General features: G+C 39.4%; 1 protein-coding gene across 1 annotated transcript in view; it reads right to left on the bottom strand.

The window, feature by feature from the left end:
• Positions 1–24,542, bottom strand: part of Efhc2 (EF-hand domain containing 2) — a 153,478-nt gene that overhangs the window by 44,695 nt on the left and 84,241 nt on the right. The window contains exons 9-11 of the mRNA XM_048335429.1: positions 20,698–20,840; positions 17,171–17,367; positions 12,360–12,490 (exon numbers count right to left, since the gene is read on the bottom strand). Of these exons, the coding sequence (XP_048191386.1) occupies positions 12,360–12,490; positions 17,171–17,367; positions 20,698–20,840 (471 nt within the window). The remainder of the gene's footprint in view (positions 1–12,359; positions 12,491–17,170; positions 17,368–20,697; positions 20,841–24,542) is intronic.

Here is a 24,542-nt window from a genome sequence, read left to right as displayed (position 1 = left end):
AAAGTTCAGTTTCAGAAGAGCTCATAACATACAAAAGGAAACAGACTCTAGGAGTGAGAGTCAGGAGATATAATGGGCATTAGTAGTTTACCTTGAAATGAGGACAACAGAACAAAAATGGTAAAAAGTTATTAAAGAGAGAAAGCATAGAGAAGACATAAGAAAAATATGAAGTGCTATGGAAAAGAAGAGACACATACTTGAGCATATCATATGTATATGTCAACTAAATGGTACTTAAGGAGATGGACTATATATTAATTAAATTGGTGAGCTAGATGAAAATTTTAAAGTGTCCAAGAATCTAAAACAAAATAAATCAAATAAATTTTAAAATTAATGAGATTGTCTATGGGTCCCTTTTTTATTGTATCCCTGGTCTGATCTGGGGATGAATGTAAGGCCGGTATCATACAATGAGTTTGGTAGAAGCTTTAGTGTCATTTCTTCTTTAAAGGTCTTATACAATTCAACCATGTATATATTTAAGGTCCTGGGATTTTCTTTGTTGGGAGATTATTTGTTTCAATTTCATTGATTATTAGAGATTTGTTTAATTGGCTTATTACATCCTCGGCTTAATTTTGGTAGGTTGAAGTTATCTAGGAATGCATCCATTTGTACTTGATTTCAAGCTTATTTGAGTGCAGGTTTGAAAAGTTTTCCTCATAAAAAAGCAGGCCTGGATACCACTTGTATTTGTTGTGATATCTCCTTTCCAGTCCCTTCTTTTATTGATTTAGGTGATTTATCCCTTTGGTTAGAATTACAGGCCAATCAATCTCTTTGATGAACATAATACATAGAACATCTCAATAATATACATGTTAACTGAATTCAACAACTAATAAAAAATCATGCACCATGATCAGGCTGGTTTAATTCCAGGAATATAAGGCAGGTTCAACATACATTCATCAATAAACATAATATAGCATATAAACAATCAAGGAGAAGAATCTTATGATTATCTCAACAGATGAAGAAAGAAATCGTTGACAAAGTCCAACATCATTTTATGATAAAAGCTGTGGAGCAGCTAGGAATAGAAGGATCATATCTCAAACATAATTAAGGCTATATATGACAAAATTATCTCCAACATCATATTAAATTATGAAAAAACTGAAACCATTTCCTCTAAAATAAAAAAAACAGTAAGTATGTGCCCTCACTCCACTTTTATTGATATAGTACTGGAATTCCTAGCTAGAGTAATTAGGTAAGGGAAAGTTACACGAAGACTCCAAATAGGAAAGAAGTCAAACTATCCTTATTTGCTGATAACATGATTTTATGAGTAAGGGAACATAGAGACTCTATCCTAAAAGTACTAAAGCTAATAGCCATCTTTGACAAAATAGCAGGATATAAAATCAACGCACAAATAATCTGTAGTTTTTCTGCATATCAAATGAGCAAATGGGTCAGGCGCTGGTGGGTCATGCCTGCAATACTAGGTACTCAGGAGGCTGAGATCTTAGGATTGTGGTTCAAAACCAACTAGGGCAGCAAAGTCCATGAGACTCTTTTGTCCAATTAACCATCAGAAAACTGAAAGTGGTGCTGTGCCTCAAAGTGGAAGAGTGCTATCATTCAGCAAAAGAGCTCAGGGACAGTGCCCAGGCCTTGAGTTCAAGTCCCAGGACTGACAAAATGAGCAAATGGAAAGGGAAACTATAACTATCACATTCATAATAGCCTCAAAAAATACCCACAAATAAACCTAATCAAAGACGTTAAGGACCACAACAAAACAACAAAACAAAAAACCCTATAAAACTTTGAAGAAAGAATTGAATAAGAATTCAAGAGGTGGACTTTCTCGATTAGCACAATTAATATCATGAAAATGGCCAAAACACCAGTCTACAAATTCAACTCAATACCCATCAAGATCCCAAAGAAATCCTTGCAGAGATTGAGAAAAAAAAAATTGTATATGCCAGTAGTGAGGTTTGATTTCAAGGCCTAGAACTCTCACTTATCTTTTTTGCTTAAGACTGATGCTCTACCACTTGAGCCACACCTCCACTTCTGGCTTTTGGTGACTAATAGGAGGTAAGAGTCTCAGGAACTTTCCTGTTTGGGCTGGCTTCAAACCAGGATCCTCAGATATCAGCCTCCTGAGTACCTAGGATTACAGGTGTAAGCCATCAATGCCTAGCTTTTCATCTTGTTGTTTTTTTTTTTTTAATCAGAATAAAGTCATCCCCTACTGACTACTTGTAACTAGCTTGTTTCATGCGTTTTAATCATATATTGTCATAATAGTCCCCAAATTAATAATCAATTAATAAAAACAAAGGCTATTTGTACTTTTTTCTGTGACTGGCTATTCTCACCTTTCACCAATTTTTATTTCTTGATTTTATAGTTCCCATAGGTCCTTAATATTATCCCTTGGTCTTTATCATAGTTGTAAACATTTTCTCTCAGTCTGACACTGACCTGTATATGGTATCTTTTGTAATAGAGAAATATAAAAATTATCCTCAAGTCAATTCAGTTTGTCTTTTGGAAAGACGTGGTTTGTGGAAACTTTGGGAAAAAATTTTACCCCATCACAAAATAAAAATGTGTAAAACATTTGCTGTCACCAAAACCTCCATTACTAATCCATTCTTTGTCCACTAATTTGAAATGTTCTCCATATCCTCTACTGAAATCCATAAAAATAGCTCTATATGCTCTGTTGATGATCCAGTTTCTTCTTTCACTAGAAAACATTTTCAAATATCTGACTATATATACTCCTACTATTTCGACTTTAATGGTCTTCCCTTCAATCTTTTCTTGATCATTTTCAATCTCTTTCTGTTCCTAACAAAGCTTCATAATCAATGAGTCAATTTCTCACCTCAACCCTGGGAAATAAAGGCAAACTAAACAGAAGCAACAACAAAACCTACTTTAGGGTTCTAATTGAAACTCAAATCCATAGATTAATTTGGATCACTACTTCCACAAAATTGTGAATTCACAGACTTGAAATTATAATCATTTCATTCTTACACATTTTTTGTCCAGCTTATTGCCAGGGATCTCATCGTTTTGGCTACTGTGAATAATAACATTTCATAATTTGACATTGGTGGTACAAAGAAAAGTTGATGTTTTATTTTATTATTAATATTATTTTTGCCAGTCCTGGGCCTTGGACTCAGGGCCTGAGCACTGTCCCTGGCTTCTTTTTGCTCAAGGCTGGCTAGCACTCTGCCACTTGAGCCACAGCACCACTTCTGGCCATTTTTTATATATGTGGTGCTGGGGAATCGAACCCAGGGTTTCATGTATGCGAGGCAAGCACTCTTTCCACTAGGCCATATCCCCAGCCTCAAAGTTGATGTTTTATATATAATTTTCTTATTTTGTTTCTCAAACCCTCTGTACAGGTTCTACGTTTATATTGATTATTTTGAATTTTCTAAGTGCATACTCAAAATTGGTTTCTAATTAAAAAATTGGTCTTCTATTCTATCTGGGGCTATTGACACAATAATTCCTACATGCCTATTTCCATAATAGCTAGGGTAACAAAATAATGGAATTTTATAGCTGGAAAAGGGCCTCCTAATGATCTAATCGCAGCCCTGCTATAAAACAATAAAGAAATGGAGACTAAGAGAACTGAAGAGAATCAGCAATACCTAAGGAGGGCAGGTATACCCACCCTTAGTTGATTACTGTCATGAGTAAATGAAGCACCACTCCTATTTCCTAAGAGGCATTAGATATATACATTTTTGTGTGTTAATACTACAGCTTTTAAAACATTAAGCAAAGCAACAGAAAATAAGCACACCAGATTTCATGTTGTTGTTGTTATGGCATTCTGTCTTTTGGGGGGAGAGGAGCAAATAAGCACAGAAATGGAGGGAGGAGAGTAAGCAGATGCAGTTATGGTACTTAGAAGACAGTGTGGAAAATGAACTATGCAACCTGTGGGCAAGAACAGGAGGGGTAAGCTGAGAGAAAGCAAAGGAAGGGATGACATTGCCCCCAAAAATTTTATTCATTACTTGACTTAAGAAATGGTAACCTCTACATACAACACTATAATAAAAACAAAAAAAACTTACCAGATTTCAATTTTTGAACTTCCATCCAATCTGATACCTTCATTGAAGGTAACTTAAACTCTGGTTTGTTAGCCATGACAAAGGTAGTTAAACGTAAGGGATTTTGTATCTTATTTACCTGCATGGTTATTCAAAGCAGCATTTTCTAAGCACTAAGTTTTTCACTTGTTTTGTTTACAAATAAGAAATTTAGTCCCTAAGATAAACTTACTTTACATCATCTGTTTGGCTCAAGTTGACTTGGATTTGCAAGTACTACAATACTCATAGTATATGAAAAGGGTGTCTTTTATAGATTTGTTTACTTATTTGTTCTTCCACTTTATTAAATTATACTTAAGAATAGATTGCATAGATTCACAGTTTGCAATGTACATTGTGAAATTATTAAATCAAGCTAATAAACAAACCTGTCACCTCACATAGTTACCTTGTGGGGGTAGTAACAACATTTAAGATATTTTCTCTTGGCAATTTTCAAACAAAGAATGCAATTTATCATTAGCTACACTCACCATGCAGTTGTAATAGATTTCCACAGCTTAATCATCTTAATCCAAATAAATGACAAACAGAAGCTTTTAAGTAACCTTTCCATATCTGGGGGGAGGGAATTCTCATATTTTTATACCTACAACTTGAACATGGCAGTCAGTTCAATTTCCCATCCTTTCACCAATAAGGTAAGCCAACAAAAGACTGCCTCAATAAAGAGCAGCAAAAACAATCAGTGCCAGTAGCTCAGATCTTAGGATCACAATTCAAAGCCAGCCCTGGCAGAAAAATCCATGAGATTCTTATCTCCAATTAACCACCAGAAACCGGAATGGTGCTTGGCTCAAGTGATAAAGTGCTAGCCTTGAGCTGAAGAGCTCAGCAACAGCCCCCAGGCCCAGAGTTCAAGCCCCACAACTGACAAAAAAAGGAGAAAAACAGCTCAGTATAGACCAAATGTGATGTCAGAGACATTCAGCTCTCAGAGCTGACAAAGAACATAAGGTAGCCCAAAGTAGGGAAAGTGATGGCGGCAATAAAATCAAGTTCATGGAAGCAAGGAAAGTGTAACAGACTTGTAGATAGTGGTAGTAGTACCAAAGATCATTTCTTAGACAAGTTCTATAGTCATATCCTAGGCATTGATCCCAAAGTTCAGCCTCAAGCTTATTCCATAAACTCTTCCAAAGATATTGTGAGCCACCCAAGATTCTTTTAATAAATTCTTTTTCTGCTTAACTATCTAGAGAGGATTTTGCTTTTAAAACTAAGCACTCACCAATACAAACAATACCAGCAGGCAGTGACACAAGTAAAAAAAATGTCCATCTTTTTTTCATTTCCAGCCCAGCATTCTTTCTCTCACAACACATTATTTATATTTAATGCTTTTTAGAAACTTCATAATGCCATTTTCATACGAGGCGAGCACTTTACCACTAAGCCATATTCCCAGCCCCATAAGGCCATCTCAGCAATATATTGTAAATACTGACAACATATTTGATTCCCTCTAGCAGCTCATGTTTTATTACTTCGGGATTTGTTTGTTTGGCTATGCTTTTTCCTTTGCTCAGAGATTCACAGACTAGTGGCTTTTTTGAAGATGTTAGACAGCTGACAATAAAAATACCAGTAGCAGCTAGGCAGGGTGGTACACACCTGAAATCTTAGCACTCAGGAAACTGAAGCAGGAAGATTAAAAATTCAAGACTAGGGCTGGGGGTATGGCCTAGTGGCAAGAGTGCCTGCCTCATATACATGAGGCCCTGGGTTCGATTCCCCAGCACCACATATACAGAAAATGGCCAGAAGTGGCGCTGTGGCTCAAGTGGCAGAGTGCTAGCCTTGAGCAAAAAGAAGCCAGGGACAGTGCTCAGGCCCTGAGTTCAAGCCCCAGGACTGCCCAAAAAAAAAAAAAAAATCAAGACTAGATAGTAAGGCTATATGGCAAGACTCCAAATCAGTATAACAAAAGTACATAAATAATTATTCTAGATAAATGTACAATGTGCTTCCTTGAAATAAAATAGGGTAAATTCTATTAATATTTCCCTACCTGAGTGAAAATGATGATGTTTACTATTTTCTATCTGAGTATCCTCCCAAGTTTTGTAAGGATTTCACTTGTAATCTCATTTGTTGAAGGATTTTTGAATGACCCCCGCTTATTTTAATATTGAAAACAGCAAGTAGATTACCATAACTATTGTTGCCATCATAAGGTTGAAACTACTGGAATTAAGGTTTTAATTTTCTTGATTATCTACCATGTACTTATCAGTGAGTCACAATACAGACTTCATAAAGTTTACCAAGTTTACTACTAACCAGAACATTTCTTTCAGTTAGTAGATGTGTTCATAGATGAAAAACAATTCAAGTTATTTGAGGCCACCAAGCTGGTAAATGAGAGAGCAGAGAATTGGATATGGGCCTAACAATTCCAAAACCAGTAATATGGTCTATTTATAGCATACTACCTCTTTCAGGAAGAATTTTAGTTTTATAACTGAGAACATTTTCTCAAAGCTCTAAATCTTAGCAGAAATTTAATAGATGTTCACAAGAGAACTACTGACCGGGCAAATAATGGGGATCTGATGAAGTGTAGAGTGTGAGTAAGTATGGTCTACAAGAGCCTTAGGAGACACAGGATGAAGTGACATGGCCTTTGCTCTCTGAGATTTTTCTCCCAAGTAGGAACAAGATCAAGAGATAAGCAAAGAGTGGGACAAAATACATGCACGTTACATGGGGGCACTGTCATTTCATAGGTACATTAAAGATTGAAATGATGTCTAGAAGGAAGGATGGACCATGTCCTCTCGGAGATAAGGTCTTCATTAAGGCTGCTGATGCTTGTGGTTTAGGGTCCCAGGTCCACGCTAGGAATCCTTATCCGGCCTGTGTACCTGACTGCATAAAGTACTAAGCCCTGTCAAGCCCAGGCTCGGACATGCTCTCTGTAGACATCTGTTCTCGCTCTAAGAAAGGCCTTCTTGCAACTCTCTGATCCCAGTCACGAGCTCTCCTAGGTGAATCTGACAGTGAGAAACGGGTTGCAGAGAAAGAGGTCAAGCCTAAGAACAGAACTTATGTCCTCCACAAAGCAAAAGAGAAATGCTCACCACCCAAAAGAAAACTATTCTGTCCTATTTCCTGACCTGTCCATTTCATCATGTCTATTCTGCAGTAAACAACTGTAAGAAGCCCCTACACTGATTCATCATTCATCCTGACACCTGACACAGAGGTAGTTCATTAGTTCTTGCCCTCAAGGTTTTCCAGGAAGGAAGAAAGGGCTGCCAGCTGCTCACATAACATAGGTCTGGGCTCTGAGGCCCCAGGTGTATACCAAGAGGGCCAGATACCCAAGCTAGATAGAATCTCAGAGCCACAGAGATGAAGCATAGAAGTCTATGCTGCAATCCTTTTTTAAACCTTCTCTGCATTCAAAAGCATAAAGAATGAGAATGAATAAAGAAGATAACATTTTAGAAGTAGAAGCCTATAGAGTGTCAGAGCATAAAAAATACCTTCGTGATGAATATAGAGACAAAAGAGTGAAGGGCAGGAAAGCCACTTGGCTGGTGAGGATCAGGCCTAGCTTTCCCTGACTCCAATAAGCCAGAGACATATGGCTCTGAGCAGATTTTAGGAAGGCTGCTCTACCCAAACTGCAGGATAAGAGGGAGGAGGGGAAGGAGAAGGAGGCAGAAGAGGAGGAGGCAGATGAGGAGGAGGCAAAGGAAGAGGAGGAAGAGGAAGAAAGAGACGGAGACAGGAACAAGGATGAAGACCAGGATGAAGATGAAAATGAAGAAGAAAGAGGAAGAGGAAGAGAAGGAAGAGGAGGAGGAAGAGAAGGAAGAGAAGGAGGAGGAGGAGGAGGAGGAGGAGGAGGCGGAGGAGGAAGAGGAGCAGGAGGAGGAGGAAGAGGAGGAGGAGAAGGAGGAGGAGGAGGAGGAGGAGGAGGAGGAAGAGGAGGAGGAGGAGGAGGAGGAGGAGGAGGAGGAGGAGGAGGAGAGACCAGTTATGCAATACTCCAGATTTTGAAGCAACAGGACAGAAAGATAACTGCCTCAAGGATGCTGCAGATGTATAGTAGGTAACTTTTCCTAAGATAAGTAAAGAAGTACATTTGCAAAGGTTGAGTGGGAGAGATAGGAGAGGCAAGGCAGACATCGGACCTGAGTCCTGGAAGCTTGTCTGGTGACCATTACAAAGATATATAATCTTCAGCTGTGATTTTATGTGAGAAGAAAATGAGGTCAATTTAAGGAAAGTTATTTAGGGATATATAAGGAACATCCAAAAGAGAGATGGTCCTGGGACATTCACATATCCAGGTCTATAGTTTAAGAAAAAGGTCTGAGATTGACAAACTAATATGGTAATATCAACCTAGTCATAGCCAAAAAGCAATGGAGGATGAAGTGTAGTCACTTAATATTTATTAACTCTCTATTATTTGCTAGGAACTGTGATAAGTGTTGACTAAAGTAGAAAACAAGAGAAAGACTCACAGAGGTTATCTTCTAGAGAAGGGAGCTGGAATATATACATGTACACACATATACATAAAGAAAAGAAGAAAACACTCCCCCCCGTACCACTGCTCTCTGGCTATAGAAAAACATCAGCTAGCAAAAGCACTGAGTAAAGGATTAAATTAAGGGGTGATCTGAAAATGACTACCTACATATCTCCTTTGTCTTTATCCAGTTAAGTATGTGAGAAGCAAGAGTGGACTAAAGACAATATACAGGGTCTTACACTTGAGGGCTAAGCATAGAGCAGGAACCCCAAGCTGAGAAGCTCAATGCCTCACCAGACATGACATCGGCACTAGGACATTTTGACTCCCAGTCAATGTTCCCATTTAGAGACTTTATGGTTCACATGTGATTTGTCCCGAAAGGATTGATGTGTTGGAAACTTGGTCCCTGTATGGTGATATGACAGGTGATGGAACTTTTAAGAGGTGGAGCCTTGTGGGAGGTAATTAGGTCATTGAAGGAAAGCTTAATGTGTGCCTCATGCCGTCCTAGTTATTGTGTGTTCAAAAAACTAAAGACATACTGTAAGGCCCAAGTATAGGACTAGACAAAAAGAAATGATGACACTGAAATATAAGCAACCATATCACTCCAGGATCTGTTGACTGCAGTCAAATGTTTGGATTTTCTTGTAAGGGCAACAGAAAGCCATTGAATGATTTTTTTCAGGTTGGGCATAACCTGAGCTGGGTTTCCTCTTAAAGAATTTCTGGGATGGGGCGCTTTTCTTTCTAAGCATGCAGTATCTTGAGGCCAACCCTCCAACAACACAGTATAGTGGGCCTCTTATCCCACCCACAATTAGGATCAGCAATGTTTCCTCCTTGGAGATCCTTCTCAGCTTAAGTGCCTCCGGAAAGCCCCATGAACTCACTGAAATTTTTCCAATAGGCTTCTTGAGAATATTAGAAAAAAAGTGGATGCTTTTCTAAAAGGGTACAAAATAACAAAACAAAACCAATCCCTCATTTCTGATGTAAATTTGTTTTCTCCTCCAGTGCTTTCCATTAATCCAAGGCCTGAGTAATTATCTTTGCTCTTTGCTCTATCTCCATTTATATTCCAAAACAACATGCACATATGTATATGACTATGAACAATAACAAAGAACTATAAATTCTTATTGATCCCAGAAGGTTGAGAATTCTAAACAATAAAACTATGTCCTCTGACTGGTACTTTTAAAAAAAACATTGTAAAGACACAAAAGAGCTTTGTTAAAACAAGAAATGAACTCTCAGGATATTTGGGGCCTTGTGGTGGGCTTCAGGCCACCAGGTAGTGATGCAACAAGCAACTGTAGACACAAAACTGGAAAGACCTCCCTGCTCCCCTCATCTGGGCTCCCTTAATCATTTCTCAGCCACATCTTGACTACATCAGGCCCAGTTTACTGTATAGCTTACAGCCACTATTCTCAGAAGTCAGAATTCTCAGCCTAAAGAGAAAATCTTCTTTGTCTTCCATCCATGATTTAATTTACATTCTCCTAAACACTCCAAACACTTTGATTTTAGGCTCAGAAGTCTCATAATTATACAAGACCCTGAATTTGAATTTCCTTGCTTGGTTATCTACCTAAGTCAGCCTCTAGACAGTCTCAAAATCAGCTTTACCTTAGAGAAAAACCTTTATTGTTCATGACTTTTTATAATACGTTTTATGACTTATTTACTGCAATTCCTATGTTCTTTATGTGTGTGCAAGTAGCAGGTCTTGAACATAGGGCATAGGCACTGCCATTAGCTTTATCACTCAAGGCTAATGATCTGTCACTTGAGCCACAACTCCACTTCGAGCTCTTTTTCTGGTTTTTAATTGGAAATAAGAATCTCAAAGTGCCATAATGGCAGTCCAACTTCCCCATGAAACCCTCTAAGGCATGGACACCCGATTATGGTTTTTTTTTTTTTGTTTTTTTTTTACCCACTCAAAATCTGACAGCCAGTAGGGAATGACTAGCACATCAGGATCCCGCCCATAATGTCTCAGGGAAGTATCCCTGCCCTTAATTACTGGGTCAGCTAGCTGGTCTAGCTGGGAGTAGGCCCTGGGAGCCCCTCCTACCGATACATGTACCCATTGGAGAGGCTCGCCCAACTGAGTAATGGTGGCTGAGGAAAGCTCTGAGCCGGGAAGGATCCAAAGACAAAGGAGGCATTGGGGCCTATAGTGAGCCAATTGTGCCGTATTCAAGGCCGTTTGCATTTTTTGAAGTGTAAGTTGATGTGATGGACTTATTGTGATAATATCAGTGGGGGCTTTATCCCTTAAAGAATCTAAAGCGGAAGCAAATCTTTTGTAGGTAGGCGAAGCCAAGGCCTTAACCAGTTAATCTCACCTAACAGTTTTGTAGCTCCACCAAAGCCTTAAACCGATTGGGAACCCTATGAGGTTGGCCATGGCCCCTACCAGGGTGTACAGGCGTAAGGCAAAAATAACAGGGCCTCCTTTTGAGTGTCAATCCCTCCCCGAGTCCCCCTACTGGGCTGGCAGGCCCTGCAGGTAGGATTGCCTGAAGAGCTAGAGTGGTAGTCAATGACGGGTAAGAACCTCAGAGGGGGGCAACCTAAGACAGGCACACTCTTGAGTAAGGCAGCCACCTGCTAATAAAACAAAAAGGGGGATATGTAGGACATGCCAGGGCATGTTATATCAGAAAGAGGCAACTAGCTGGCCCCGCCTGTTTCCCAGCCCTGGGGTCACATGTGGCTATTATGCCAGAATCCGGAAAGGTGGTTCTAGCTGGCCCCGCCTCCCAGCCTTGGGACCATGTGTGGCTAAGATGGCGCCTGATGGCGAACCCAGAGGCGGTCCTGTGGGCTGTGATGGAAAATTAGGCCGCCTCTTAGGATTGGTCCCCGGCCTTTCCACCTTTGACAGACAGCTCAGGCCTCCCATCACAGTCCCTAGATAGGTGCACGTACACCCCTCCCCTTCCTGCCAACCTTTGACCTGATTGGCTCCTGTGCCTTATTTAATAGCGGGATCTACCTCAATAAACGAGACCTTGCGCTGAAAAAAAAAAAAAAAGAATCTCAAAGACTTTCCCGCCTGGGTTAGCTTTGAACTACAATCCTTAGATGTCAGCCTTTTAAGTAGCTATGAAATTACTATTTTCTTGTCTCTCACAATACAAAGGTGTGAGCAGATGTATACATAGATGAATACATATCACCTTTTCTCTGATAATCAGTAAGGCTTTTCACTATCATTTCAAACTTTATCTTCCAAGGGGAGATGTCCCTCTTTTGCTGCCAAGATTTTGGAGAGATGCTGCTAGCTCCTCCTGCCTTTTCATCCAGATGCACCATTCCTGTCATGCCCTAGATCCTTCAACATCGTGATTCACAAGACATGACCAATGGCCTTTCTGTGCTTTTGTTTATGTGCCTGCATATAAATTTCTCTTATAAATTAGTGCACAAATTTTACTAGAATATTGAGTAGGAACATGGATCAAGTGGTAGAGTACATGCAAATCAAGCACAAGGACCTGTGTTCAAACCTTAATACTACCAAAAAATTTTTAAATATGCTAGAACACTAATGGCCAAAATTATCACAAAGTAATGAATGTACATAGAAATGCCAATTTCTAATAAAAAAAAACATGTAGTCAACTGATCAGAAAGTACTAGGAAACAGGTGCTTCTTGTGCTCTTTGGATAACTGGATAATCTTGAGTGTAAAACAGACTAATTAGCAGAATACACTTTACCTGAATGTATTATAATCCACCAGCTTGGTGTGCTTAGAGTCCGCAGCTGAAAATACCTGCTTGATGTCTTTTACTTTCATTTCTACTTCTTTCAGCTTTTTTAGGATTAATTCAAGATTGCTAAATGGATACTAGAGGGAGAAAAAAAAAGGAAAAGATATTTTTAAAGCCATCAAAAAAATCCTTCACACAGTGAACCCAAACATGTCTTTCCATAGACACCAACATAACTTGCTTTGTTAGCTGATGAACTCAAGCTTTAGAACAATTGACATTAGCACAGAGGCTAGGTCTGAGAGAAATGAGCTCAAAGAATAGGAGCCCAGATGAGTAAATCATTTCTGCTTCCACTTCAATCTCTTCCCTGTAATCCTTAAACATTGGCCCAGTAACTTGGCAAATTTCAAAATTACATAAATACATGCTCGTTTTCTCTAGATCTTTAGAATGGACCCCCAGTAACTGTTATCCACTAGGCAATGCAGTGATCAGAGGAAAGTTGAGTGTCAAAGGTGCACACAGGCACTGTAAACCCCACAAATTCATTCTCTTTTTGTTCTTTCTTTACTGTCAAAGTGAAGTACAGAGGGGTTACTGTTTCATATGTAAGGCAAGTACATTTCTTATCCAACTTGTTACCTCCTCCCTCATTTTCCCCCCATTTTCTCCCTCCCCTCTAGCCCCCCCTTACGAGTTGTACAGTTTATACCAGTTGGTTTTGTAAGTCCCGCTATTGCAATGGTTTGTCCTTTTATCCTTTGTCTCTCGATTTTGGTATTCCCTTTCCCTTCCCTAATTCCAATACATGTGTACACAGTATCTGGGGTATTAAGATCAGTTACAGTGATAGCAGGGGTAAAACCATGGGAAGGGAATACAAGAGAAAAGAAAAAGGTACGGTTTCACATGGCATGTTGAAAATAACTACAACAATGATATACCACTTGTTTCCATAACTTGGAGTTGATTTTATGTTCATTGGAGTTCATCTTATGTATTCACACGGGCATAGCTATTAAGCTATTGTGATCTTCTGCTATGACTATCCTAAGACCTAAAAAGAGACTTCTCTGAAGAGGAAATGAGAACGGCTAAGAGACTCACAAAGAAGTGCTCTACATCACTGGCCATAAAAGAAATACAAATCAAAACAACACTGAGATCCACCTCACCCCAGTAAGAATGGCCATTATGAGAAAAACTAATAATAACAAATGCTGGAGGGGATGTGGCCAAAAGGGAACCCTACTACATTGTTAGTGGGAGTGTAAACTTGTTCAGCCACTCTGGAAAGAAGTATGGAGGTTCTCAGAAGGCTAAACATAGAGCTCCCCTATGACCCAGCAGCCCCACTTTTGGGCATCTACCCAAAAGATTACAAGCAAGACCATACTAAAGCCACCAGCACAACTATGTTCATCGCAGCATAACTTGTCATTGTTGAAATATGGAACCAACCCAGATGCTCCTCAGTAGATGGGTGGATCAAGAAAATGTGGTACATATATACAATACAATTCTATGCCTCTATCAGAAGAATGGCACTGCCTAATTCATAAGGAAATTGAAGGACTTGGAAAAAATCATACTAAGTGAAGTGAGCCAGACCCAAAGAAACATGGAGTCTATTGTTTCCCTCATAGGGAATAATTAGCACAAATTCTTTCTCTAGGCAACCCATTATTCCTGTCTCCCACGCTGTGATTACTTCTGTGTGTGTGTGTGTGTGTGTGTGTGTGTGTGTGTGTGTGTGTGTGTGTGTACCAATACTAGGGTTTGAACTCGGGACCAGGATGCTGTTCCTTAGCTTTGCTCTCAGGGCCAGGATTCTGTCCCTTAGCTTTTCCCTCAAGGCTAGTATTCTACCACTTGATCCATACCTCTACTTCTTGGTTAATTGGATATAAGAGTACTACAGATTTCTCTGTCCAGGCTGGCTTTGAACTACAATCCTCAGATCTTAGCCTCCTGAGTAGCTAGGATTATAGGCATTAGTCACTCGAGCCCAGCTGGGATTACTTTTTTTAAGTTAATGAGAAAACTTGTTTTAATAAGAATATTTATTATTCAATCCTGTAAAGTATAAGGATGAAAACAATTACAGCTCAGAGATCAAAAGTGAGAAGATAAAATTTTAGAATAAAACATTGACAATAATTTAAAATAAAGCTCCTTTTTTTCCTTCAAAAATGATCAGGTGGTTTGGTACCTACTACAGGCTCCTATTCCTTTTCCCTTTTCCATTTCCTTTCACTATGTTCATGATAAGAACTATTAGGTCTGTTGAAAAGACTTCTCAGGCTGATATTAAAGAATATATTAATCTTTCTTTGCTAGCAATATCCTTAAGAATCATTTTAAGATAATTTAATTTTCACTTGGGATGCTGATATGATACCAGATAATGCTTTTATTATATGAAAGAAGAAAAGTCCTTTCTACTTTGAAACTAAGTTTTGGCTGGGATGGTTTGGTTTTAGTTGCTTTGGTTTTGGTGCAGTGGTAAACTGTTTGTCTGCCATGTATAGGGCCCTGAGTTCCATCCCCAATACTGCAAAACTAAAACCAAATATTCTATGTAGTAGTGTAGTTTTATCTATCTATATATGTGTATAAATATAACTACATATATATGGTATAAACTATATATAACTATATACGCATATAGTTATATATTACCTACATACAGTTTTACTCTATGTAGTAAGCTTAATTCACAATAGACTTACATACTGAATATTCATAACCTAGAGAAACATCCTTGCTTAGCAGCATAGCATATTGCAGAGGATGGGCAGTTTCCCATCATTATCATGGGGCTGAGTAGGAGCTGGGGCTCCCTGCTGCTGGTCAGCATTGTAAGAGAGGATTCAACTGCATAGTGTTTGCCCAAGGAAAGATGAAAACTCAAAAATTCTGCATCATAGTAAAGTTGAAAAAAACAAGTTGAATTTTAACTTAAGGACCATCTGTATATTTTGTATTAAAATACAGTTTCACTATGTTTGGAAATAGAACCTTAACTTATAACAGCTACAACGACTGAGCTTGCCATGGCCACATAGAACTAAGCACTCCACACACATCATCCTCACATCTCATCTTTCCTGAAACTTTGTCTAACAGGCACTAGAGTTACACAGTTCAAATATGAGAATACTGATGCTCTTAAAATATACACGACTAAGGTCTCAACCACTAAGTGTAAAATCCATGTTTTTTTTTTTTTTGGCCAGTCCTGGGGCTTGGACTCAGGGCCTGAGCACTGTCCCTGGCTTCTTTTTCCTCAAGGCTAGCACTCTGCCACTTGAGCCACAGCGCCACTTCTGGCCATTTTCTGTATATGTGGTGCTGGGGAATCGAACCCAGGGCCTCATGTATATGAGGCAGGCACTCTTGCCACTAGGCCATATCCCCAGCCCCAAAATCCATGTTTTAAGCCAAGTCTATGGATCTCTAGAAACTGCCCCAAGAGTGAATTTCTCATCTGAGTTTGGCATTTTCATGTTGTTACAGGTTCATGGTTTTCTGACCTCCTAAAACTCTAACATTACAAATGGAGATATGCTGTAGGAACCCTGTAGTGTATTGCTCAACCTACTATCAAGAGATACCCGAGGAGACCATTGCGAGCAGACAGCCTTCCAGATCCATGCGGGGTTCACCTGCAATATTCCTACCTTTCCAAACTACCCTCTTCTCAGGTTCTCCAATTTGATGACTGAACACAGCAGGGGACTATCACTGGGCCACTTCCATGTGACTCAGGATCTCTCTGATGAGAAGTCTTTCCTCAAGGCTCCCCATCTACCAGGCTGAGACATTCTCAGAACTGTATTACTCAGGTGAAATAATTCTTACTCAATCTTCAGTCAAGTCTCCAAGGGATTAGACTTGTATGGTGCTCTGAAGGTTCTACCTATCCCCTGCATCCTCCTGCACCCTCAAATCTTTCAAAGGCCTTTCTCCCAATGTACCCCTAAGTTCAGGAGATGTTATCTGAACCTATTAAGGAAAACAGCTATAGTAGGGCAATACACGCCTATCATCCTAGATATGGACAATGGAATATAAATAGGAGGATTGCAGCCCAGCCCAGCCCAGGCATAAATGTCAGACTTTACCCAAACAATAACTGAAGTAAAAAGGGGCATGGCTCAAGTGGGCTCAGAAAGGAGGGCTGAGAAGTCACCCTGGAATTCCTGAATTGCAAACAGTGATTACATTACAAAGCAAACCACACACACACACACACACACACACACACACACACACACACACACACTTTTCAAACTCTCCAAGGCCAATTTTTCCTTAAATCTTTATTTAGGCCTCAGGTGGCCACTATTAAGGGAACTCTCAAATCTAGCAACTACTGATTTCCCTTGGGGTTATTGTTTGTTCCAGTCTTAGTCTTCTGTGTTGGCCTGTGCCAATTAACTGGGATGGCACAGTGTGTGCCACCAAATTTCCTTCCTTTCCTATAGTTGTTGCATTGCTTTCTGAAAACATTGTTAGCGTCAGCAAAAAACCCAGGAAATTTGATTCAACCCTGGGCCTGCCTCCTGCCTGTGCCTGGAATCCGTGATGCTGTGCAGCAGAGAGCCAAGCATGTAAACAGAGGAGACAAGAACCTGGCCTCTGAGATGGGACCTGTGGCCAAGTCACAGAAATCCATTATTCATACCCACATGTGTGAATGCACAATGTAAAACCAGTGGCAAGATACCGAAGAAAAGGCCATCAAAAAAGAAAAATATACTCTGCAGAGGGCTGGGAGGCAAGTCAAGAATTACACAAAGTAAATTCACCTTGTCTGTATGGTTCTCCATGTAGTTTAAGGTGTATTCATCAGCATTGAGCAAACGAAATAGGTAGCCATTCACGTTCAATGTAGTTCCAATATATAGCTCCTCGGGCTTGATATATTCTGATGGTTCACTTTTAAAGAGTTCTTGTCCAGGCTTCTTAACACGACTTCTTTTCAAGAACAGCCCACCAGCAATCCCTGTAACAAAAAAAGAGTGCCCATGGGTAGCATTAGTCTTAATAGAAAAATGTAAGCCAGATGTTGGTGGTTCATGTCTATAATTCTAGCTACTTAGGAGGCTGAGATCTGAGGATCCTGGTTCAAAGCCAGCCTAGGCAGCACCTGGAATTGGAGCTGTGGCTTCAGTGGTAGAGCACTAGCCTTGAGCACAAAAAGCTTCTCCGGGCCCTCAGTTCAAGTTCTAGGATTGGCACCAAAAACAAACAAAAAAACATGTAACTAGTCTCTAGTTAAATTATGCTCGCTCAAAACACTATACAACTTATCTGTGAATTCACATTGCATGTACATGTACATACACACACAATGTGGAATTTTGGAAAAATTAAATATAAAAAATGAAAAGGACAAGAAAGTAAAAAAAAAGAAATCCTTAGGGATAAGGAAAGAGAAAGGTTGAGGAGGAGGAAATGAAAGGGTAATAGCGGTGATTAATATAACCAAATAAATGTACTTTGCATCACATGTCTTATATGCATATATGGAAAGGGCATAATGAAACTCATACATTGCATAGTTAGTTTAAAAAAGACTTCATAAGAGAATGTTTTAAGTGTTGAAAGATAGTTATGGGAGTCCCTGTAAGTCTCTTTTTGCTACAGGTAAGATATTTTTGCTTCTTTTAATAATGCCTCATATTGCATGCTTTCCAGATTGGCACCATTTTATTTTGTCCTCTTCTGAGCATTGTTTTTTAACCTCTTTTAAAGCAGCAAGCATAGTTGAGCAAAGGACTCCAGTACATTTTAGTATGGAATTTAAATCTATAGATATATAAATACAGCATGAGACCAGATAAGCTTTTGTGGGAAGCACCAACCCCTTCCTCTGTCCAAATTCAGACACCATAAGTGGTAGGGAAACAAAGACTTTGGAGCCAAATAGAGATGCATTCCATCTAGGCTATCATTTTTCTGCTTGGGTGATTTGTATATGTGTGTGCCAGTCCTGGGGCTTAAACTTGGGGCTTACTTAGGTGCTGTCCCTGAGCTTCTTTTGCTCAAGGCTAGCACTCTACCACTTTATCACAGCACTACTTCTGGCTTTTTCTGAGTAGTTTATTGGAGATAGGAGTCTCATGGACTTTTGTGCGTGGGATGGCTTCAAACCACAATCCTCAGATCCTAGCCTCCTGAGTAGCTAGGATTACAGATATGAGCCACCAGCTTAAGAAGTTTGCTTTTCCTTCTTTTTTTCCCTTTAATTCATAAAGCTAGCAGCTTCTTTATTGGGGTCTCTACCTCAGTTTCCATGGCATTTTATTTTTTTAATTTAATTTAATTTTATTTTTAAATAATAATTATTTATTGTCAGAGTGATGTACAGAGGGTTTACAGTTTCATACGTTAGGCCATGGGTACATTTTTTGTACTATTTGTTACCTCCTTCCTCATTCCCCCCTCCCTCCTCCCCTTCCCTTTTCCCTCTCCCCCCTCCCCGTTTCCTTCTCCCCCCATGAGTTGTTCAGTTCGTTTACACCAAATGGTTTTGCAAGTATTGCTTTTGGAGTTTGTCTTTTTATCCTCTGTGTCTTGATTTTGATATTCCCTTTCACTTCCCTAGTTCTAATACAGTATCCAGGGTACTCAGATGAGATACAGTGATAGTGCAGGGACAACCATAGGAAGGGGATACAAGAGGATCATCAACAAAAGAAGCTATGCTTTTGTTTCTTGTAAAGGATTTTTTTTTGTCCGTCATGGGGCTTAAACTCTGGGCCTGGGCATTGTCCCTGAGCTCTTCTGCTCAAGGCTACTGCTCTACCACTTGAGCCACAGCTCCACTTCCTTGCTTTTTTTTCTTTTAACATCTATGCACTTCCATGAATCTCACTGGTAAAACGGGGACAAAATTTGTAGAGGAGCCATGAAAATGTACTTCTCAGATCACCTACTGCAGGAACATAACTGATGGAAGATTCCATCTGCATATTCTGAAGTCCATCTTTAGGTGTGTCAAGGTCATTCTAATTACCAGCTACTGCCAAAAAATGACTGTGCAAGGTAGAGATAGTAAGACTGTCTCATTCCTATAAAGACAAGGGCTATTCTAACTCGGAACTTTGACATGGCTTTGTGAGAGGAGTCTAGGAATCAGAAAGACTGTAGTGAGATGGTCCCTCAGGCTTCCTTTGGCTCCCTCTGCAATTTCCCTCACCAGCCTTATATCCAAATAAATCACTTGCATTTATGATCTTGTTCCATATTTGCTTCCTAGAGGACTTGGCCTAACCTGCAACTTAAAAGTCTCTTGAAGTCTTTGTAAGGATAAGGATTCTCAATGACGGCTATTATTATAAGCTTGTAGTTGACTACCATCACTGTTCTTCTTTATATATGCTAGAATATTCTTGTCCATGTATTCCTCATTCTATATGCACAGAGCAAGGATCTGGGAGGTTGTTTATTTGTTGTCATTCTGAGCATGACATATTCATCCTTATTCAATGTGCTATAAGAAGATTTTTCTACTACTCAAATAACTGTGGAGCCTAATTTAGTTATCTAAGTTATTCATTACTTTTGGTGTGCTGTTCGCTCATCTGAGATTTTGCAAGTCAGTATTTAGACAGTTGTCTTCCTAGACTTAGCCATGATTGGGGTATTCACACCATGTAGACTGGCTAACAGTAAAACCAGAGCTTTCTATTTTTTTCAAAGAACAGTTAACCAGCCTATCACTGAGTAGTCTCTTCAAATATGTGTCTTTACCACAGCTAAGAGTTGTAAACATGTACAGTTAAAGAACGGAGCCCTGTAATTTCCTAAGTCAGTAGCTACTCACAGCAATAGTGATAGGATCAGCCCAATGCCAAGAGCATGTCATAAGCCTGGAAGCTTGAACCTTGGCAATGCTCCAACAGACAGAAGGGACAGAGAAAGATGGATTCTGAAGATTGAATTTATCTATATGAGATTCCTAATAATAAAGCAAAATTTTCTGAGCTAGGTTATTGAATGTTCTTTCAGTTTTCTGGAATTATCCAGATCATGACTTTGAAGCCCCTGAATTCCATAAGTGCCTCAGAGAAAGAAGGGATAGTGGCAAAGGCTATTTATTCCAGGTTCTCCAGCTTTGAGCCAAATACAATTGTTCCTTGTTCATCATTTTATATGTTTGGGTTTCGACTTAATACATCTTTGTAAAACGAAACCTATTGGCTTGGAATAAAACATCAGAACTATTGTGTATCATCTAGGCTATATGATCAGAGAATATCCCCTTATTTCAAAAGAATGAGGCAGTTAAATATTATGAGGAAAAAACCTTAGGAGAAATGAGACTTACCTGAGTTCCTCTCTATAGGTTCAAATACTGAAATTGTGTCATCACTGAGAAAGTAGGAAATAACAAACAACCTGTCCACATCTGCACAATTGTGTGTGATCAATTTCGCAAAATACCGGAGTATGTTACTTATTTGGCCATAGCTGTAGAAGAGAAACAAGGAATAAAGTATTATACAATCAATCTCCCACACATCATGTTCATATTATTTTTTTAAAGAACCTATTAAAGGTATATCATAGGAACTATAACTTTCTAAAGTGAACAAGTCCAAACATCATTTGAAGTCTTTAATTCTAGATACAGAAGGAGTGTCTCCATATATTAGCTATCTCTTACTCTTTTATAGCCTAGAAATAAAGACAAACATCATAAACATAACACTCACATTGATCAATTATTTTCTAGTCACAAGGCTAACCAACAATCCTGATCATTGTGTCAAACAGGAGAACACCTAGTTCTGTGGCCTGAGTCAGTCCAGGGGGCATGCTCTGCTCAGACCTGGACCCATCTTCCCTGTTTTGCCACCCATATCTTATGCTCCCTACCTTGAAGACCATCTTCCCCCTCCCCTTCTTCCCATCTTCTTCCTCATCTTCCCCTTCCCTCCCATATCCCCAGGAATTCCTTTCAGTGGAAAAATTAGCCTTTCTCTTCCAAATGAGGAACCAAATATTATAGACTTTTAAATATATATTATAGTACTTATTACCTGTATTGTAAATCACCGTTATTGAGTGTGCTGTATCTTATTAAGTTACTAATATAATATTTTACAAGTATTATATTCAATAAATCCTTGCAGAAACATTTGTAGAAATGTTTCTTAAAACAAAGATTGGAAGTCATTCTCAGAATTCTGTGCATGAATATAGGTTGAAGATGGGATCAAATTATAGAAGTAAAAGTTCCCTAGGGGTGACGCTGATCAAGATATATTGTATTCATAAATTGTCTTGTTAAATGACAACTCCCTTGTACAACTACTTAAAGATGATAAAATAAAGAAAAAAATTCTCCCCCCCAAAAGTTCCTAGGCTGGAGTAGTGGTGAACACCTGTAATCGCAGTACTTAATTTGGAAGGCAGAGACAGGAAGATTGGAAGTTCAAGGCCAGCCTGAGATATATAGCAAGACACTGTATAAAGATAAAACAAAGTGACAACAAAGAAACCCTGTTCCCAAAAGTGATTGTTTTTGTCACTGAAATATTCATATTCTCTCAGCGGAAGCATGTCTACAGGTATCAACAAATAGCCCTCAGGGAAGTCTTTCAAAACCAAAATCATTACACAATAAAAACAACTATGTATTTTACCACATATCTACCACAACTCTAAACAGAACGGTTCTCACTCGCAGATTTGCTTAAGGTCATTCTTAGTGCTCATAGTAATGATAAAAACCAAAGTATTTGGTGGCTCACAACTGCAGTCCTAGCTATTAAGGAGGTCAAGCTCTGAGGATCGTGGTTCAAAGCCAAGCCTGGGCAGACAAATCTATGGGACTCCAATTAAGAAGCAAAAAGCTGGAACTGAAGATGTGGCTCAAATGGTAGAACACTAAGCTTGAATGCAAAGGCTAAGGGATAGTGCCTAAGCCCTGAGTTTAAGCCTCAGTATTGGCACATAAAAAAGTACTTTGTCTTTGGACAGGCAAAAGGTACTTTTTCTACCCCTTTCTTGGATTATCTATGAAGCTAGGCTGAGAATTCAGGCACCAAGATTCTCAGCTTGAAGTCTCCAGTGAGATGCAACCTAGGACTCTGTAAAACTAGTTCTGGGGTAGCCTGGGCCAAATAGAATGTCACAGTTCTGGGGGTTTTATCCCCCCTTGGTGCCTCGCCCCCAGGCTGTACAGATAGGCCTCCTACAGTGAGTGGGTCAGATTTACTTTGTCAAACATTGTTCTGGTACATAAATGAACTGATAAGTAATGGATCCAACAACTTCTTCATGTGAAAAAAAAACAATTTTACAGACGGCTGAAGTATTATTGGAACAATGGAATAAGTTCTCCTCTCAGGATGAATTAATACTACTGGATATTTAACTTCTTAAAACTCAAATTTTGACATGTCATGTTTTTGTTCACCTCATTCTAGTGTTCTGGAGATCTCATCAATTGGAAACACAACCTACTCAATAAAATCTTTAGACTAACAGTTCACAAAGCTTATTGTATATAAAAGTCAGCAGGGAAACTTGTTAAATATGCAAAAACCATAGTCTCACCCCCAGAGGTATGATCGCAGTAGTTAACTTGTTTTTCTGGAAAGCTGCATTATGAATAAGTACACCAGGAAATTTTGCTGAGGAGGTCCCCCAGAGCACAATGGAAGAAACACTCCAAGTGTCTTCAAAATATTTCTTTGACTAATAAGCTTCATTATCAAACTTCTCTGAACATACTTTTTATCAAAATCTCCACACTTCCAGCTGATAACCTACCTATACCACCTGCACCAACCATAATATCACACCCCATTTAGCGCCACATAGACTTGTACTGGCTGTCTTTTATGTTGATTCCCACTGCCCCCCAATAAATTCCTAGATAGAGAAGCCATGTCTTACATTTGTTATATACAGCTCCAAATTCTCCCACTTTCTTTACTTTCATGATGGTGATAGAACCAGAAGCCTCCTGCATGCTATTGAGTCACATCCCCATCCCTCCACTTTCTCTTAAACCCAACGGGGTTTATCTACTTAAACTACCCCTGTAGGGACCACAATGCCAATTGCAATGCTTAAGTTCACATCTACATCTAACCTAACAGATTAGCAACCAGCACAATTGCCCACTCTTTACTTGATACTCCTACTTCACTTGGCTCCCAGGATCATGAATTTTGCTCAGTTTGTCCCTGCCTTGCATCATTTGTCCCTTTCTAGTCTCTTCTGCTTCTTCCTCCTCCTTTCCCCAGTCTCTATTATTTTTTTGGCAGTACTGGTGTTTGAACTCAGGGCCTTGTACTCTTGATAGGTAGGCATTGTATCACTTAAGCCATGATTCCAGCCCTTTTGGGACTTATTTTTCAGAGAAGGTATCACATTTTCTCCCAGGGTCAACTTTAGATTAGGTACCTACTACCTATACTTTCCACATAGCTGAGATTACAGAAGTGCCCTCACCATAGCAGCTTATTTATTAAGGTCTTTCTAAATTTTTGCCTGGTTTGCCCCTAAATTGTGAGCCTCCTGATCTTTTCCTCCAAAGCAGTTGCAATTATAGATAGGTACCACTGGGCTGGGGATATGGCCTAGTGGCAAGAGCGCTTGCCTCGTATACTTGAAGCCCTGGGTTCGATTCCCCAGCACCACATATACAGAAAATGGCCAGAAAGTGGTGCTGTGACTCAAGTGGCAGAGTGCTAGCCTTGAGCAAAAAGAAGCCAGGGACAGTGCTCAGGCCCTGAGTCCAAGGCCCAGGACTGGCAAAAAAAAAAAAGATAGGTACCACTATGCCCAGACCCTGGCCAATCTGTTGATTTGTAATGTCCCAAGGTTTATGCATGTTCTTCTCTATATATATTCACTCCCTTGGTGATCTCATCTACTTTCAAGGCTTTAGTATAATTTAACTTTATGAGTTAAAATACTATCTACATGTTGATTCACAAGTTTATGACTGTATCTCAGATTTCTATCTTGAACCACTTGCTTATACATACCTGTTTCCACTTTATATTTAATAGCTATATCAAACTTAACCTGTTCAAAATGTGAGCTTCTGCTCTTGCTCCCAAACCTATTCAATCTAATCTTGTCCATCTCAGTGCTGGCAAGTCCTCTCCTGCAGTTGCTTAGGTTCAAGGCTTGAGAATCATCCTTAACTCC

The sequence above is a fragment of the Perognathus longimembris genome, chromosome 28, assembly GCF_023159225.1.
Source record: "Perognathus longimembris pacificus isolate PPM17 chromosome 28, ASM2315922v1, whole genome shotgun sequence".
Lineage (NCBI taxonomy): Eukaryota > Metazoa > Chordata > Mammalia > Rodentia > Heteromyidae > Perognathus > Perognathus longimembris.
Note: the sequence above shows the minus strand (reverse complement) of the source record. Positions and strands in the feature narration are given on the sequence as shown.